This window comes from Callospermophilus lateralis, chromosome 6, assembly GCF_048772815.1.
Source record: "Callospermophilus lateralis isolate mCalLat2 chromosome 6, mCalLat2.hap1, whole genome shotgun sequence".
NCBI classification, from domain to species: domain Eukaryota; kingdom Metazoa; phylum Chordata; class Mammalia; order Rodentia; family Sciuridae; genus Callospermophilus; species Callospermophilus lateralis.
The window spans coordinates 31,447,071-31,464,038 of record NC_135310.1 but is presented as its reverse complement, the minus strand read 5'-3'; the positions used below and the strand labels follow the sequence as shown (position 1 = coordinate 31,464,038).

Below are 16,968 nucleotides of genomic sequence, written 5' to 3'. Positions count from 1 at the left end.
ATCTATAAAACTGGTCTCAAAAGAAAGTTAAATGTGTTACAAAACACAGCAAATGAAGAGGCCTAGAAAAACAACCATTCCTATTTCTACATTAGAGATTTGGATAAAATTTAGATTTTGGATAACTTCTGTCCATGGCTCAAATGTATAAAATGAACTACTCCATCCTTTGTAGAAATAAGTAAGATATTTGTAAAGCTGTACTACCAATGTTTTTGCCACTACAAAAAATACTAACCAAGTTAGAAAACTTAGGAAAAAGTTTAAATGTCGCTCAACTTGTTGTAGAAGGATATGCATATGTATGCTATCTCCTTCAAAATGTGATTCAGGAAAACCGGAGGCTGTAAAAAATTCATGAATTCACAAAGATTAGGAGATATGTATCTTACATAACAAAAATCTGTTTTGCCTCTGTTATGGGCTAAATAGTGTCCATTTCCCAATTCATGTTAAAGTAGCAGTAGAGATAAGAGTATTTAAAAAAAATATGATTAAGTAAGAAGAAGTCATTAGGGTAGGGTAGTAATCCAACAGACTTGTATTCTAGTAGGAAAAGACACCTGATATAACCATACACAAAGAAAGGATGATGAGAAGAAGCAACAAGAGGGTAGTCATCTGCAAGTTAAGGAGATGTCACAGAGGATAGCAGCCTTGCTGGCACCTTAATCAACATTCATATATTGAAACCCTAATCTCCAATGGGATGGTTTTTAAAGACGGGGCCTTTGAGAGCTTATTAGATCATAAATGTGGAGTCCTCATAAATAGGATCACTGCACTTAAAGGAAGAAACATGTGGTACATAATCTCTCTCTCTCTCTCTCTCCACCATGTGAGGATAGAGCAAGGAGGACATTTGTAAGCCAAGAGGACTTTCATCAAATTAGGAAATCAAATTAGCTAGCAACAATTTGGCACTTATTTCTAGAACAGTAAGAAATAAAGGTCTGCGTGCAATCCCAGGTGCTTGGGAGGCCAGGCTTGGCAACTTAATAAGACCTTGTCTCAAAAATAAATAAATAAATAAATAAATAAATAAAAAGAACTGAAGATTCAGCTTAGTGGTAAAGCATCCCTGGGTTCAATCCCTGTTCCACAAAATAAATAAATAAATAATTAAACAAACAAATGAATAAATGAATAAACATCTGCTTCACCTGTGGTATTTTGCTATAGCAGCCATAGCAAGCTAATGTAACTACCCTGGTACCCAAATGAAAAATCTACTATACATATAATAGGAATTCTATTATTTGTCAAATGGATTAATTAAAAGTCTAAGATTAAGGTAATAAGTAAATATCTAAATCAATCCAGTATTATTAAACACTTCACCTGCCCAGGAAGTCGTTTCCATTTTACTACTTCCTTTGAATCTTCTAATCCAGGTTCTGTGTCGACTGAACTTGATTCACGGTGGCGTTCACAATACACTGGTTTACGTTTTTCCTCCTGAAGTGCCATCATAGAGCGGTAAGATGGTTTTACCTAGACATGTATAGAAAATGAGAAAATTTATATCACATTCATGTTTCCTAGCCAAAAAAATATGTATATTATGTATATATATATATTCACATTTATACATATATATTGCTTTTAAAATATGGAGACAAATATCGAAATGTTTTATAAAAGGCAATACATAAAAAAATTGTTTTTATTTTTTCATTATTTCAAGTAAAAGTTCTATAATCAAAAAGTTTTAAAAGTTTGAATGAAAAAAGTTGATTCTAATGGTTGCATGAAATGGTTCTAATAACCTTGTCCTTTCATTTCCACTTCCTCATTAATACCTATCTGATATTTTACCATGGCTATGATATACTATGATATCTACATCTTATTTTTTTTGAAATGACAAAACTAATATTATAAAAACCCTTATTTAAAAATTTAAAAAACCCTTATTTCTTAGTGATTTAACTCCATTCAAATCAATTGACCATGTAGTCAAAGTATATAAAATCAGCTACAGAAAGTGCAACTGACCTGAAAGATTATTTTATTAAAAATAAAATTTGGGGGCCTGGGGTTTTGGCTCAGTGGTAGAGCACCTGCCTCGAATGTGTGTGGTCGTAGGTTCGATCCTCAGCACCACATATAAATAAATAAAATAAAGGTATTGTGTCCATCTACAACTAAAAATATTAAAAATAAATAAATAAAGTTTTATTTGGACACATCACACCCATTTATTTATTGATTGATTCCATATCTATACTGCTACATTTACACTACAAATTTGGGTAATTTTGAGAGAGATTATATGGTCTATAAACTCTAAATTATTTACTATCAGGCCCTTTATAAGAAATATATTTCTCATAATTTTAAAATCATCCTTTCATTTTAACTAAAAAAACAACAAATTTTAACATTTTTTTCTAACACGGAAATCTACATTAAAAACTTAAAATTCATTTAACTATCCCTCTGAGTATTAACCATTATTAACCATAAGCTTAATATATATCATCTCTTCAGGCATTTTCCTATTATAAAAATCCATTAAAAATTTTGAGACCTATCTTTTTAAAACTGGAAAACATATTATATCATCATTTAACTTCAACAATAGAAGGTATACATTTGTATGTGCTATTAACTTACACAGTCTGGAACTTTCAATCCTCGCACAGTTACATACAATGTTGAAGGATAACGATTTCTTGGACATTTGGACCACCATTCAAAAACCTCAACAACATTTAATTGGGATCGAGGTTTAGTAGGTGGGTAGTACAGTTGCAAGCGAAGTTTTGAATTGATATTTGCATTTCCATTGGCTCCCAGTAGCTTAAAAGAATTCATATAAAATATTACTTTCACAGAAAATAAACAATACAATAAAGCAATAATATGTAGTCAGAAACTCTTTTTATAAATGATCAATGTGGCATGCTGAAATTTCTTGGATTTATAAAGCAAAGGAAAGAACATTGACATAGTTGGTTAAGTACAGATTCAGATTATTTTTGAATAAAGGTAAACCAAATGACAGGTAAAATATTTTTTAAATAGCCCCCTTTTTATCTGTACAATCACTTCAGAATACAAAGCATTTACATTACTGAACCAGATGCCACTCTGCACAAAGGAGTGATCAATACATATTTGTTAATAATAAAGATTAAAATACATATTAAACAGAAACAATTCATTATTACTATTTTTAATGGTTAAATTATTATGTTTTTAAAAAGTCAACATCATCAAGATACTTAAACTAATTCAAACAATTCATTATATTTTCCCAATATTTTAGTTCATCTTCTTAAAATGGTCTATTTAAAGAAACCTACTAAACAAAATGAATTAAGTAAAGATTCTTATTAGAAAAATTCAAAAATCTCACGAACTCTTTCAATAGAACACAATTCTAAATAGGAAATCAATTATTTCTTTGCAATGCTAAGGATTAAAACCAGGGCTTCACACATGCTAGGCAAGTGCTCTACCATGAACTATATCCCAAGCCTTAGGAAACATCTTTTTAATCTTTGTGTCCTGTACAAATTAGGAGTAGAGTGATAGCTGTGAGAATTTACATTAGCTTGGGCACAGTATGAAGGTGACTTAAACCAAAAGAAGAGTAGTCAGTGAGTGCAGAAGACATATTTAATAACATTTACTGATTGATAACTTGAAATATTAAAAGAGTCAAGAAAGACTCCAAGGGAGTACTGTCCAACAGAACTTTCTATGATGATGGAAGTGCTCTACACCTGTGCTTTCTAGAACAGAACCCACTAGTCACATGGGGCTAGAAAACACAAGGGGCTGTAGAACCAAATTCATAGTAATATTTAATTTTAATTAATCTAAACTTATCTAGTAACAAGTGGCGTGCAGCTACCAAAATGGACAGTGTAACTGGGAGACTGGGAAGATGGCAGTACTACCAACTGAAAAAAGAAGAGAGAAAATGGGTAAGAGATTAGTTAGGATGTTTGTTCACTCTGGGGGAGTCTGAGATATCTATAGGTCATTTGAATTAAAATGTCCAGTAAGTAACTGCATTTACAAATCTGAAGGACAGATAAGGAAAGTGGGTCCAAGAGAAGTGAATTTAAGATGAAATCAAAAGTAGGACATCACACTACTGCAAGAATTTCCTATGTGGATCTTCAAGGATATACAATTGCTCCCATTCTGCTCCATTCTTCACATTGATCAAAGTAATCTTTCCAAAACATGGTTCAGATTGTTTTATCCTTTTGTTTAAATCCTGTAATGACTTCCTATTACTTTTTAAAAATTTTATCATGACTTGAAAGTCCTGTGTAATCAAAACCCTGTTGACCTCAGTAACCTCTTTATGCACCATTCTTTCAGTCTCTACTCTCCAATCTTAGCAGCCTTTTTTTGTTGTTGTTGTTATCTGAATAGATCTTGCTACTTATAATAACTGGATTTTTGCATACACTGTATCCCTTTCCTAGAACTCTCCACTCTCCACTCTCCACTCCACTGCTCCCACCTTCCTTAGGAAAGTTTTCCTGATCCCACAGGACCCTTGCTTCATAATCCAACCCATAACTCTTCACAGTATTTACAAAAATTAATAATTATCTATTTAGTTATTTTATGCTTGTTTTTCTTATTAGAATATGAGGTCAACAAATTTGTCTTCTTTAAGTCTACTGACTAAAACAATGGCCAGCACATAGAAATGGCTTACTGAATATCTGTTGAATTGAATAAAATTGGCAGGGTCATATATATCTTACTTAGTGCTGCATTCCCAGGACCAAAAAGTGGAAGTGGTACAGGATAGGCAATCAGTAAATATTTAAGACTCTTAACGAGTCTCTCCAAGTTTGTGTTAACATCACTTTCATGATGCAATCTTCCTTTAAGTTCTAACTCCTTATATGAGACTAAACTGTCTAGGGAAAAGCAACCAAATCTGGAGATTATTTTAAATGTGTTTAAAATGAATGAAAAACATACCTTAAGAAATGCCCAGGCAATTTTCCGAAAGCCACATTCTTGGTTTTGAACCTCAGAGTTATTCTTAATTTCATCCATGCTTAAAAAATCAACAATCTGCAAGCAAATTCCAAAAATTACTTCATAGAATACTAGACTATCTAAAATTTAATATTTTCTAATAAAATATTGTTAAAAATTTTAAAAAATTAGTTGTTGATGGACCTTTGTTTTATTTATTTGTGTATGATGCTAAGAATTGAACTCAGTTGCCTCACCCATGCTAGGCAAGTGCTCTACCACTGAGCCACAACCCCAGTCTAATACATTGTTAAAAAAAATTTTTTTTAAAGAGACAGAGAGAGAGAGAGAGAGAGAGAGAGAGAGAGAATTTTAATATTTGTTTTTTAGTTTTCGGCAGACACGACATCTTTGTATGTGGTGCTGAGGATGGAACCCAGGCCACACGCATGCCAGGCTACCGCTTGAGCCACATCCCCAGCCCCATATTGTTAAAAATTTTTTAAAAATCATTTGAATATTTAAAAATGTGTTCTTTATATAGAGTAAAATCACTTTTATTTCATTTCATTCACCTTTGAGTTAACTCCACTATCGAGGGTTCATTTTTTGGCCACTTTATCTCTTATCTCTTATTAGTAAATCTTTTATTAAGATTTATTTTAAACCTAAGGCAAAGAGTTAATTACCTCAAATATTACGGCTATGCCAACTACACTGCCCTAATCATCATACATTGTATGCGTTTATGGGAATGCCACAATGTAACCCATAAATATGTATAATGTGTCACCTAAATGTAAAAGATATATTTTAAATAATTACTTAAGTGCAGTCTAGGCACAAATACACCAGGCATAAAATTCTTAAGCTTTATCATTTAATATGTATCAGAGCAGACTTCAAAGGGTTCATTATTTTAAAAACTCAGGACATTTTTTCTGAGTCCTTGCTTGGATCACCTTCCTGAAGTTGGGAGCTTTCTCTTTGGATACATGTTGTAATTAGGCTTCTCAAGAGATTTCTTTCATACCTTCATCTTATCCATATATTAAACCTCAGGGATTTGCTATCAACCTGCCACAGAGATTGTATTCTAGGTACTTGTTAGAGGCTATTGCTTTGCATTCATGGTTATCAAAAGATCAGTTGAGATATTAAAACTTTATAGAAGACTGCTTAAACATTAATATGGATTTCATCCATCCCTCTTCTTTAGATTCTTAAATCTTTTTTCAGATATAATACATGTCCAGTGAAAAAGCACTGACAATATACAAAAATACAGAAGCAAAGTAAAACAATTTGTAATCCAGACCTATAGATAACTACCATTAGCATTTGGCTTATACAAATGTAAACCTTTTTCTGTGCATTTCTAAATATATGTAAGCATTTGACTACAAATACCACGCTCTTTTGCAAACTATTTCATATAGCATGTGGTGGCTATATCTCCATGTCATTACAACCTATGAATATCATCATGTTAATGGCTGCCTAGACTAGTCTACCTAAAATTCTATATTATAAAACAATATAAATGTAATAAAAGCCATAATTTATTTTATTTTTATTTATTTATTTTTAAAGAGAGAGTGAGAGAGGAGAGAGAATTTTTTTAGTATTTATTTTTCAGTCATCGGTGGACACAACATCTTTGTTTGTACGTGGTGTTGAGAATCGAACCCGGGCTGCACGCATGCCAGGCAAGCGAGCTACCACTTGAGCCACATCCCCAGCCCCGCCATAATTTATTTAATCAAATCTGTTAATGATTGAAATTAGGTTCCTTAATGTCTCTCAAGTTTTTGCCATAAACAGAGATGAAATAAATATTTGCATATACATCTTTGTACACATGTTACTTTCCTTTTAGGATAAATATCTTAGAGTAGAATAACAGTTTTAAAGACTTCTGATAAATATTATAAAATTTTCCTCAATACACTCTTCAAAAATTGAAATCAGCAAGCAGGAAACACACTGTGGTAAAACTTAAGTAACCAAAATTGATAATTCAATAATCTATCATTCTTATACCTCTTAATAATTAAGTGATTATAAAATGACATATAATAAATCACAATGACTAGTTTCTTTCTTTCTTTTTCTTCTTCTTTTTTTTAAAGTAGTGGGATTTATTCAAGTGTGAAGTATAGAAACAGGACACTTGCAGGGGCTAAAGAGGACCCTGTTACGGGTTACCCCCAAATCACAAATTTCTAGGACAAAGAAAAAAATTCCTTGAGATACAAATTACATTTCTTTTTTAAAAATTAGAAACTTTATATACATCACACATAACATAATCATAGATGAAATGATAGAATATTTGTATTATAAACAAACATAAATAATCTGAAAGTCAAGGATCATAAAAACAAGCCAATCTACAAAATGAAACATCAGCTCCAGTCATGCCAGGCATCTTGTTCCCATACTAAAATTTTCCAGTTTGGTTAAACTGGAAAGGAGGCTTTCTCTGTTTCACTTTGCTAGCAGAGAGAGAACATAAAATAGAGAAATGAAATGTGGTATTCAAGGTTGAAATTATCATCAAATATAAATTACCTAACTTAAAAATTGGAGTAATTTAAAGGAAATCACTCTACCCCAAACCTTGATATCCTTTTGAATGGGGGAAAAAAAAAAAAAGGAAAAACTTATAATTACAAATCCGCTCAAAGACTATCTATTTTATAAATCTTTCTCTGACTACTCTGACCCTTCACTTCACATCTAATAACTTTTTCATCATTTTTGGTTATATATGACATTGTATTAATTAACTGATCTATCTATATAGATCACACATATTGTGTGGCACACATATTCTTATGGAGTCTGATATTCAGTTAAATAAGCTTATACTATGTAAATGGAGGACTGCACTCATACAGATAAGATTTCTCACTTTAACAGTCATGAGGCTGCTGTAAGGATTAAATGATGTCACAGCATAGGTCAAATGGCTAACTTCTGGCACTGAAAACTATCACTGTTTTAAAAGGGGTGTCTTATCTGTACCTTCACAGCATACGGCACCCTACTTTGTTGAATTATTGAACTACTTACCACTTACATTTAACAACTTATGTTTACATAATTAAATATTAACTAAAATTTAGTTTGAATTGTTTAATCCAATTCATACCTCAAAGAACAAGATGACTTTAGGACTCTCATCAAACTCTCGAAGCAAAGAGGGAAAATTTTCATTAAATATAATTTGTTCTTCCCATTCTGGAAGTCTTGATTTTAGCTGTTTAAAATCATAAGGCTGAGTCATAATAGGAAGAATATAATCCACATTCTCTTTTTCGTAGTAAGATGACACGGGTCGTTCACTGTTCAAAGAAAGACATTTCTGTCAACAAAATTCATAATTTTTAGTTGAGAAAAAATTATGATACACAACCAGAAATAATAAATCATAATACAAAAGGAAAAATTATTTTCATAGTCCATCTAGAAAATTATAAATTCATAAAACTTTAAAGTAAAATAGTGCCTTACTACCATTTTGCATTTATATACCATCAGTTTTCACAGAATTATAGGAACATAAAGTGAGACATAATTATACCTTCACTATACAGTGGAAATAAAGCAATTACTTCAGAATTTTAAACAAATTTATAATAAGATAGCACAATAAGTTAATATAAAAAAGGAACAGGGCCGGGAGTGGTGATGCATGCCTATAATCCCAGTGGCTCAGGAGGCTGATGATTTCAAAGCCAGCCTCAGCAAAAGCAAGGTGCTAAGCAACTCAGTAAGACCTTGTCTCTAAATAAAATACAAAATTGGGCTGGGGATGTGGCTCAGTGGTTCAGTGCCCCTGGGTTCAATCCTGGGTACACTAAAAAAAAAAAAAAAAAAAAAAAAGCACAATTTTTGGAGCTATCACATTTTCTTTACAACTGAATAAGTGAAAGCCCTTTTTTTTTTTTTGACAATTTTCATGTTTTCCGCCTCTGCCATATTTCTGAACAACTAATTTTTTGAATGCTAGTATCATCATCTATTTTATTTACCTGTTCTTTTACTTGGCCCTCAAGTATGTATTGCCAATAGCAATGATCTTAGACAAAAAATTCAAGATTCATTTACCTCACTGAAGGCAAATGACAGGTAACATGTTAATTTAAAAAAAAATTGAGTTACACAACTAGAACATTTACATGCAATATAAGATGATTTTCAAAGTTTTGTGGCATTAATTAGCTTGGGAGAACCTCTTTTACTTGAAATGAACAAATGTTCTCCAGTTCTTTTGCGAAAACATATTGATCAGTTAGATGGTAGATGAACACCTAGAACTAGTTGACTACTCTCTTACATAAATTCATAACTCTATTTCCACTGACAATACCAACTTCTACTGCAGACGGTTTCAATGTTAAGGATTAGCTGCATTATTAAAAAAATTACCTATTGTCTTTCTTGACATACTGACCAGTATTCTCATCAACCACATGAATTTTTACCATTGGGTGAGAAATCATAAAATCTGATTTAAGTCGATCAGTTCGGTGAATGTAAACTCCCAAGACAAGGTCATCATCAAGCAAGCATTTGGGATAAACTGGACTATCACGGCTTGTTATTTCATGAACACCATCACCATCAATGTCTTCATTATCATCTGAAACTACATGTATAGAAGAAAATCAATATTATAATTAACCAGCCTCATATTTGAATTTACATATGATTTAAACCTTATGATCTATGATTATTTCACATGGTTAACAAAGGAACTTCAAGGGAAAAGAAGTAAAAGCCAGAGAGCAGTAGAGAAGAGTAAAATATATTTACTAATGCATTATATTATAGCAGGGTGAGTAATATATTTTCCCAACAAGCACCAATAAGAAAAAATGAGTTGAAACATAATTTTATCTATTTTCTTTGTGTAATATATTTCATTCAAATAATTTATAACTGGAATTTCTACTTTTGGGTAGAATGTAGTAGGATGCAGCAAGTAAGTGCTTCAGGGGAAAAAAAAAAACAACACAAACAATTGCAAAAATTTTATTTTAAGAGAGAAAATGGAGACCGCAGCAGGAAGATGCGCCAGCCGCCCAGCCAGACCGGAGCAGGAAGACGCGCCAGCCGCCCAGCCAGACCGGAGCAGGAAGACGCGCCAGCCGCCCAGCCAGACCGGAGCAGGAAGACGCGCCAGCCGCCCAGCCACACCAGAGCAGGAAGGCGCCAGCTGCTCAGCCAGACCGGAGGAGGAAGTCCGTCCTACCCCGAGCGCTAGTCTCCAGGAAGCCCATCAACCCTTAAAACCCATCAAAGTGGGTGTGGCTACCAGCACGGTTGCGGCTGATCCAGGTACCCGGGTTCCAACTCCCCCACCCTTAGCTGCGATAACTCAAAATATTTCCCACAAGCTTTTGGGGATTGTAGCTATCAACACAAAACAACAACTGTAGAGGCACCTGGTTTCTACCTCAGAGACTAGAGTAGGGAAGATACAGGTAGAAGCTCATTTCCCTTCACACTGGCTATACCCACCACCCTGAATACAGAGGCTCAAATTAGGAATAGACAACGCCACCTACTGGAAGCAAGGAAAACAGTGTTCTGAGAGACTTTTTTTTTTCCTCTCTTTCTCTTTTCTTCTCTCTCTTCCACAACTTCAGCATATGTGAAACCAAGAACTGTGCATGAACAACTGAATTACCAAAGTAATATAATATAGAGGAATTGCATATACCCCACCTCCCCCCCATTTTTTTCTTTATTTCTTACTTCCCTTTCCTTTCTCTTATTTCTCTTTTCTTCCTTGTTATTTTTTTTCTTTTTTTTTTTAATTCGTATTCTCTCTATACCACTTTCAATTTCCTAACTTTTGCTATCTATACATAGGGTAACTATCTAAATAGGAGGTTGAGTCTATACATTCTTCCATAAATTACCAGTCGAGTGGTTAGAGTTCTCCAAAGGTGCTAAGTTAGTTTAACCTCATACCCTCACTCCTTTCCCTTTAAGTATAACATCCTTCGTCTGAAATTAAGTTTTCTATATGCCACCAGATATGGTACGCCTTTTATGAAACTAAGGAATATATTCTTAAGTAATAATTAAATTTAATATCTAAAGTCTTAGAATCTAACTATAAATGTATTAATAATGAAAACTTGTCCTTAGATAATGTACTGTTGATATTGGGATCTGTTAACATTGTCTTTCTCCACAAAAGAGGGATTTTGGAGCTATTCAAGAACAATACAAATATATAAGGGGAAAAACATTAGCTCAACAGTTTCACAAAGCTAGAAAGAATCATGAGCAGTATGAAAAGACAAGGAAAGAAAGGACCACAAACAATACAGGTCAATTCAACATTAGATGAGGTAATATCTGCAGCTGATGGAATGTCAGACAAAGAGTTCAGGATATACATGCTTCAGATGATCTGGAGTCTCAAGGAAGACATTATTCATCAAATTCAGACAATGAAAAATCACTTTGACAATGAATTACATAAACAAATCCAAGAAGCAAAAGATCAACTCTATAGGGAGATAGAGGATATAAAAAACAAACAAACAGAAATCCTGGAAATGCAGGAAACAATAAACCAAATTAAAAACCCAAATGAGAGTATTACCAGCAGAGTAGAACACTTGGAAGATAGAACTTCAGACAACGAAGACAAAGTTTTTCAACTTGAAAAGAACATAGACAGCTCAGCGAGAATGTTAAGAAATCATGGGCAGAACATCCAAGAATTATGGGATAACATCAAGAAACCAAACCTAAGAGTTATTGGGATACAAGAGGGTACAGAGGTCCAAACCAAGGGAATGAGCAATCTATTCAATGAAATAATACTAGAAAACTTCCCAGACTTAAAGAATGAAAAAGAAATCCAAATACTAGAAGCCTACAGGACACCGAATATACAAAATCATAAGAAATCCACACCAAGACACATAATAATGAAGATGCCCAACATACACAATAAGGAGAGAATCTTAAAAGCCACAAGAGAGAGGAAGCAGATTACATTTAGGGGTAAACCAATCAGGATAACTGCTGATCTTTCAACACAGACTCTGAAAGCTAGAAGATCCTGGAACAACATATTTCAAACGCTGAAAGAAAAAGGGTTCCAACCAAGAATCATGTATCCAGCGAAATTAAGCTTCAGGATTGAAGATGAAATAAAAATCTTCCACGATAAGCAAAAGTTAAAAGAATTTGCAGCTAGAAAACCAGCTCTTCAAAACATCCTTGGCAAAACATTACAGGAAGAGGAAATGAAAAACAACAATGAAAACCAACAACGGGAGGGAGTACAATAAAGGAAAAACTAAGCATAGAGGAAAAACAAATCATGTTAAATATCGTACATAACCAAATATGGCTGGAAATACAAACCATATCTCAATAGTAACCCTAAATGTTAATGGCTTAAATGCACCAATCAAAAGACATAGGCTAGTAGAATGGATTAAAAAAAAAGATCCAACAATATGCTGCCTACAGGAGACTCATCTGATAGGAAAAGACATACACAGACTGAAGGTGAAAGGTTGGGAAAAATCATATCACTCATACGGACCCCGGAAGCAAGCAGGGGTGTCCATACTTGTATCAAATAAAATAGACTTCAAGCCAAAGTTAATCAAAAGGGATAAACAAGGACACTACATACTGCTCAAGGGAACCATACACCAACAAGACTTGACGATCATTAATATATATGCCCCAAACAATGGTGCAGCTACGTTCATCAAACAAACTCTTCTCAAGTTCAAGAGTCTAATAGACCACAACACAATAATCATGGGAGATTTTAACACACCTCTCTCACCAATGGACAGATCTTCCAAACAAAAATTGAATAAAGAAACCATAGAGCTCAATAATACAATTAATAACTTAGACTTAATTGATATATACAGAATATACCACCCAACATCACGCGGATACACTTTCTTCTCAGCAGCACATGGATCCTTCTCAAAAATAGACCATATATTATGTCACAGGGCAAAGCTTAGCAATTACAAAGGAGTTGAGATACTACCATGCATTTTATCGAATCATAATGGAATGAAATTGGAAATCAATAATAAAATGAGAAAGGAAAAACCCTACATCACATGGAGAATTAACAATATGCTACTGAATGAACAAAGGGTTACAGAAGACATCAGAAGAGGAAATTAAAAAATTCTTAGAGGTAAACGAAAACTCAGGCACAACATATCGAAATCTTTGGGACACTATGAAAGCAGTACTAAGAGGAAAATTCATTTCATGGAGTTCATTCCTTAAAAGAAGGAAAAGCCAACAAATAAATGACCTCATACTACACCTCGAAGCCTTAGAAAAAGAAGAACAAATCAGCAGCAAAAACAGTAGAAGGCAAGAAATAATTAAAATTAGAGCTGAAATCAATGAAATCGAAACAAAAGAAACAATTGAAAAAATTGACAAAACTAAAAGTTGGTTCTTTGAAAAAATAAATAAGATAGATAGACCACTAGCCACGCTAACAAAGAGAAGAAGAGCGAGAACCCAAATTACTAGCTTACGGGATGAAAAAGGCAACATCACAACAGACAATTCAGAAATACAGAAGATAATTAGAAATTATTTTGAAACCCTATACTCTAATAAAATAGAAGATAGTGAAGGCATAGATAAATTCCTTGAGACATATGAACTACCCAGATTGAATCAGGAAGATATAAACAACCTAAACAGATCAATATCAAGGGAGGAAATAGAAGAAGCCATCAAAAGACTACCAACCAAGAAAAGCCCAGGACCGGATGGATATACAGCAGAGTTTTACAAAACCTTTAAAGAGGAACTAATACCAATACTCCATAATCTATTTCAGGAGATAGAAAAAGAGGGAGAACTCCCACATTCATTCTATGAGGCCAATATCACCCTGATTCCCAAAGCAGAGAAGGACACCTCAAAGAAAGAAAACTACAGACCAATATCCCTAATGAATTTAGATGTAAAAATCCTCAATAAAATTCTGGCAAATCGTATACAAAAACATATCAAAAAGATTGTGCACCATGATCAAGTAGGATTCATCCCTGGGATGCAAGGCTGGTTCAATATATGGAAATCAATAAACGTTATTCACCACATCAATAGACTTAAAGATAAGAACCATATGATCATCTCGATGGACGCAGAAAAAGCATTCGACAAAGTACAGCATCCCTTTATGTTCAAAACATTAGAAAAACTAGGGATAACAGGAACTTACCTCAAAATTATAAAAGCTATATATGCTAAGCCTCAGGCTAGCATCATTCTAAATGGAAAAAAACTGAAGGCATTCCCTCTAAAATCTGGAACAAGACAGGGATGCCCTCTCTCACCACTTCTATTCAATATAGTTCTCGAAACACTGGCCAGAGCAATTAAACAGACGAAAGAAATTAAAGGCATAAAAATAGGAAAAGAAGAACTTAAATTATCACTATTTGCGGATATATGATCCTATACCTAGAAGACACAAAAGGGTCTACAAAGAAACTACTAGAGCTAATAAATGAATTCAGCAAAGTGGCAGGATATAAAATCAACACGCATAAATCAAAGGCATTCCTTTATATCAGCGACAAATCTTCTGAACTGGAAATGAGGACATCTACCCCATTCACAATATCCTCAAAAAAAAAAAAAAAATACTTGGGAATCAACCTAACAAAAGAGGTGAAAGATTTATACAATGAAAACTACAGAACCCTAAAGAGAGAAATAGAAGAAGATCTTAGAAGATGGAAAAATATACCCTGTTCATGGATAGGCAGAACTAACATCATTAAAATGGCAATATTACCAAAAGTTCTCTATAGGTTCAATGCAATGCCAATCAAAATCCCAACGGCATTTCTTGTAGAAATAGATAAAGCAATCATGAAATTCATATGGAAAAATAAAAGACCCAGAATAGCAAAAGCAATTCTAAGCAGGAAGTGTGAATCAGGAGGTGTAGCGATACCAGATTTCAAACTGTACTACAAAGCAATAGTAACAAAAACAGCATGGTACTGGTACCAAAACAGGCGGGTGGACCAATGGTATAGAATAGAGGACACAGAAACCAATCCACAAAATTACAACTATCTTATATTCGATAAAGGGGCTAAAAGCATGCAATGGAGGAAGGATAGTATCTTCAACAAATGGTGCTGGGAAAACTGGAAATCCATATGCAACAAAATGAAACTGAATCCCCTCCTCTCGCCATGCACAAAAGTTAACTCAAAATGGATCAAGGACCTTGATATCAAATTAGAGACTATGCGTCTGATAGATGAAAAGGTTGGCTCCGATCTACATATTGTGGGGTCGGGCTCCAAATTCCTTAATAGGACACCCATAGCACAAGAGTTAATAACAAGAATCAAAAAATGGACTTACTTAAACTAAAAAGTTTTTTCTCAGCAAGAGAAACAATAAGAGAAGTAAATAGGGAGCCTACATCATGGGAACAAATTTTTACTCCTCACACTTCAGATAGAGCCCTAATATCCAGAGTATACAAAGAACTCAAAAAATTAAACAATAAGAAAACAAATAACCCAATCAACAAATGGGCCAAAGACCTGAACAGACACTTCTCAGAGGAGGACATACAATCAATCAACAAGTACATGAAAAAATGCTCACCATCTCTAGCAGTCAGAGAAATGCAAATCAAAACCACCCTAAGATACCATCTCACTCCAGTAAGATTGGCAGCCATTAGGAAGTCGAACAATAACAAGTGCTGGCGAGGATGTGGGGAAAAGGGTACTCTTGTACATTGCTGGTGGGACTGCAAATTGGTGCGGCCAATGTGGAAAGCAGTATGGAGATTCCTGGGAAAGCTGGGAATGGAACCACCATTTGACCCACCTATTGCCCTTCTCGGACTATTCCCTGAAGACCTCAAAAGAGCGTACTGCAGGGATACTGCCACATCGATGTTTATAGAAGCACAATTCACAATAGCTAGACTGTGGAACCAACCCCGATGCCCCTCAATAGATGAATGGATAAAAAAAATGTGGCATTTATACACAATGGAGTACTACGCAGCACTAAGAAATGACAAAATCATGGAATTTGTAGGGAAATGGATGGCATTAGAGCAGATTATGCTAAGTGAAGCTAGCCAATCCCTAAAAAACAAATGCCAAATGTCTTCTTTGATATAATGAGAGCAACTAAGAACAGAGCCGGGAGGAAGAGCAGGAGGAAAAGATTAACATTAAACAGAGTCATGAGGTGGGAGGGAAAGGGAGAGAAAAGGGAAATTGCATGGAAATGGAAGGAGACCCTCATTGTTATACAAAATTACATATAAGAGTTTGTGAGGGGAATGGGAAATAAATAAGGAGAGAAATGAATTAAAGTAGATGGGGTAGAAAGAGAAGATGGGAGGGGAGGAGAGGGGGGATAGTAGAGGATAGGAAAGGTAGCAGAATACAACAGTTACTAATAGGGCAGCATGTAAAAAAGTGGATGTGTAACCGATGTAATTCTGCAATCTTTGTAATGTTTTGAATAACCAATAAAAAAAATAAAATAAAACAATGAAAGCACAAAAAAAAAAAAAAGAGAGAGAGAAAGTGGGTGTGGGGGGGGGGGCCAAGACTGACTCAGTCAGAGGTAAACAGACAGAATGGCAGCTGCTTTTGTCTCTGGAATATTTGCTGATTCAGGGTGTGGGCTGAGAATCAAGATTTGGTCCAAGCAGAAAGAAGTTCTCCAGCAAAGTTTTCAGTGGTTTCCTATGAATAACGCAATAAAACTGGAAAACGGAGAAGCCTTAAGCACATGGCCAATTTGCCTCACAAATTGAATTCTGGGAGGGTGGAGAGGTAGTGAAATCTTCTGGTGGCTAGGTGGTACTAGCAGAACATATCACACTAGGGGAAAAGGTCTGAAACAAAACAGGCAGGCAAAGAGGAAAGCCTAGGTTTGGTCAATTTTCAATGGATGATAGAAACCCAT

General features: G+C 34.3%; 1 protein-coding gene across 1 annotated transcript in view; it reads right to left on the bottom strand.

Annotated features, from left to right (window-relative positions):
• Positions 1–16,968, bottom strand: part of Ahi1 (Abelson helper integration site 1) — a 180,201-nt gene that overhangs the window by 137,825 nt on the left and 25,408 nt on the right. The window contains exons 6-10 of the mRNA XM_076859434.1: positions 9,400–9,619; positions 8,120–8,312; positions 4,963–5,058; positions 2,620–2,805; positions 1,342–1,494 (exon numbers count right to left, since the gene is read on the bottom strand). Of these exons, the coding sequence (XP_076715549.1) occupies positions 1,342–1,494; positions 2,620–2,805; positions 4,963–5,058; positions 8,120–8,312; positions 9,400–9,619 (848 nt within the window). The remainder of the gene's footprint in view (positions 1–1,341; positions 1,495–2,619; positions 2,806–4,962; positions 5,059–8,119; positions 8,313–9,399; positions 9,620–16,968) is intronic.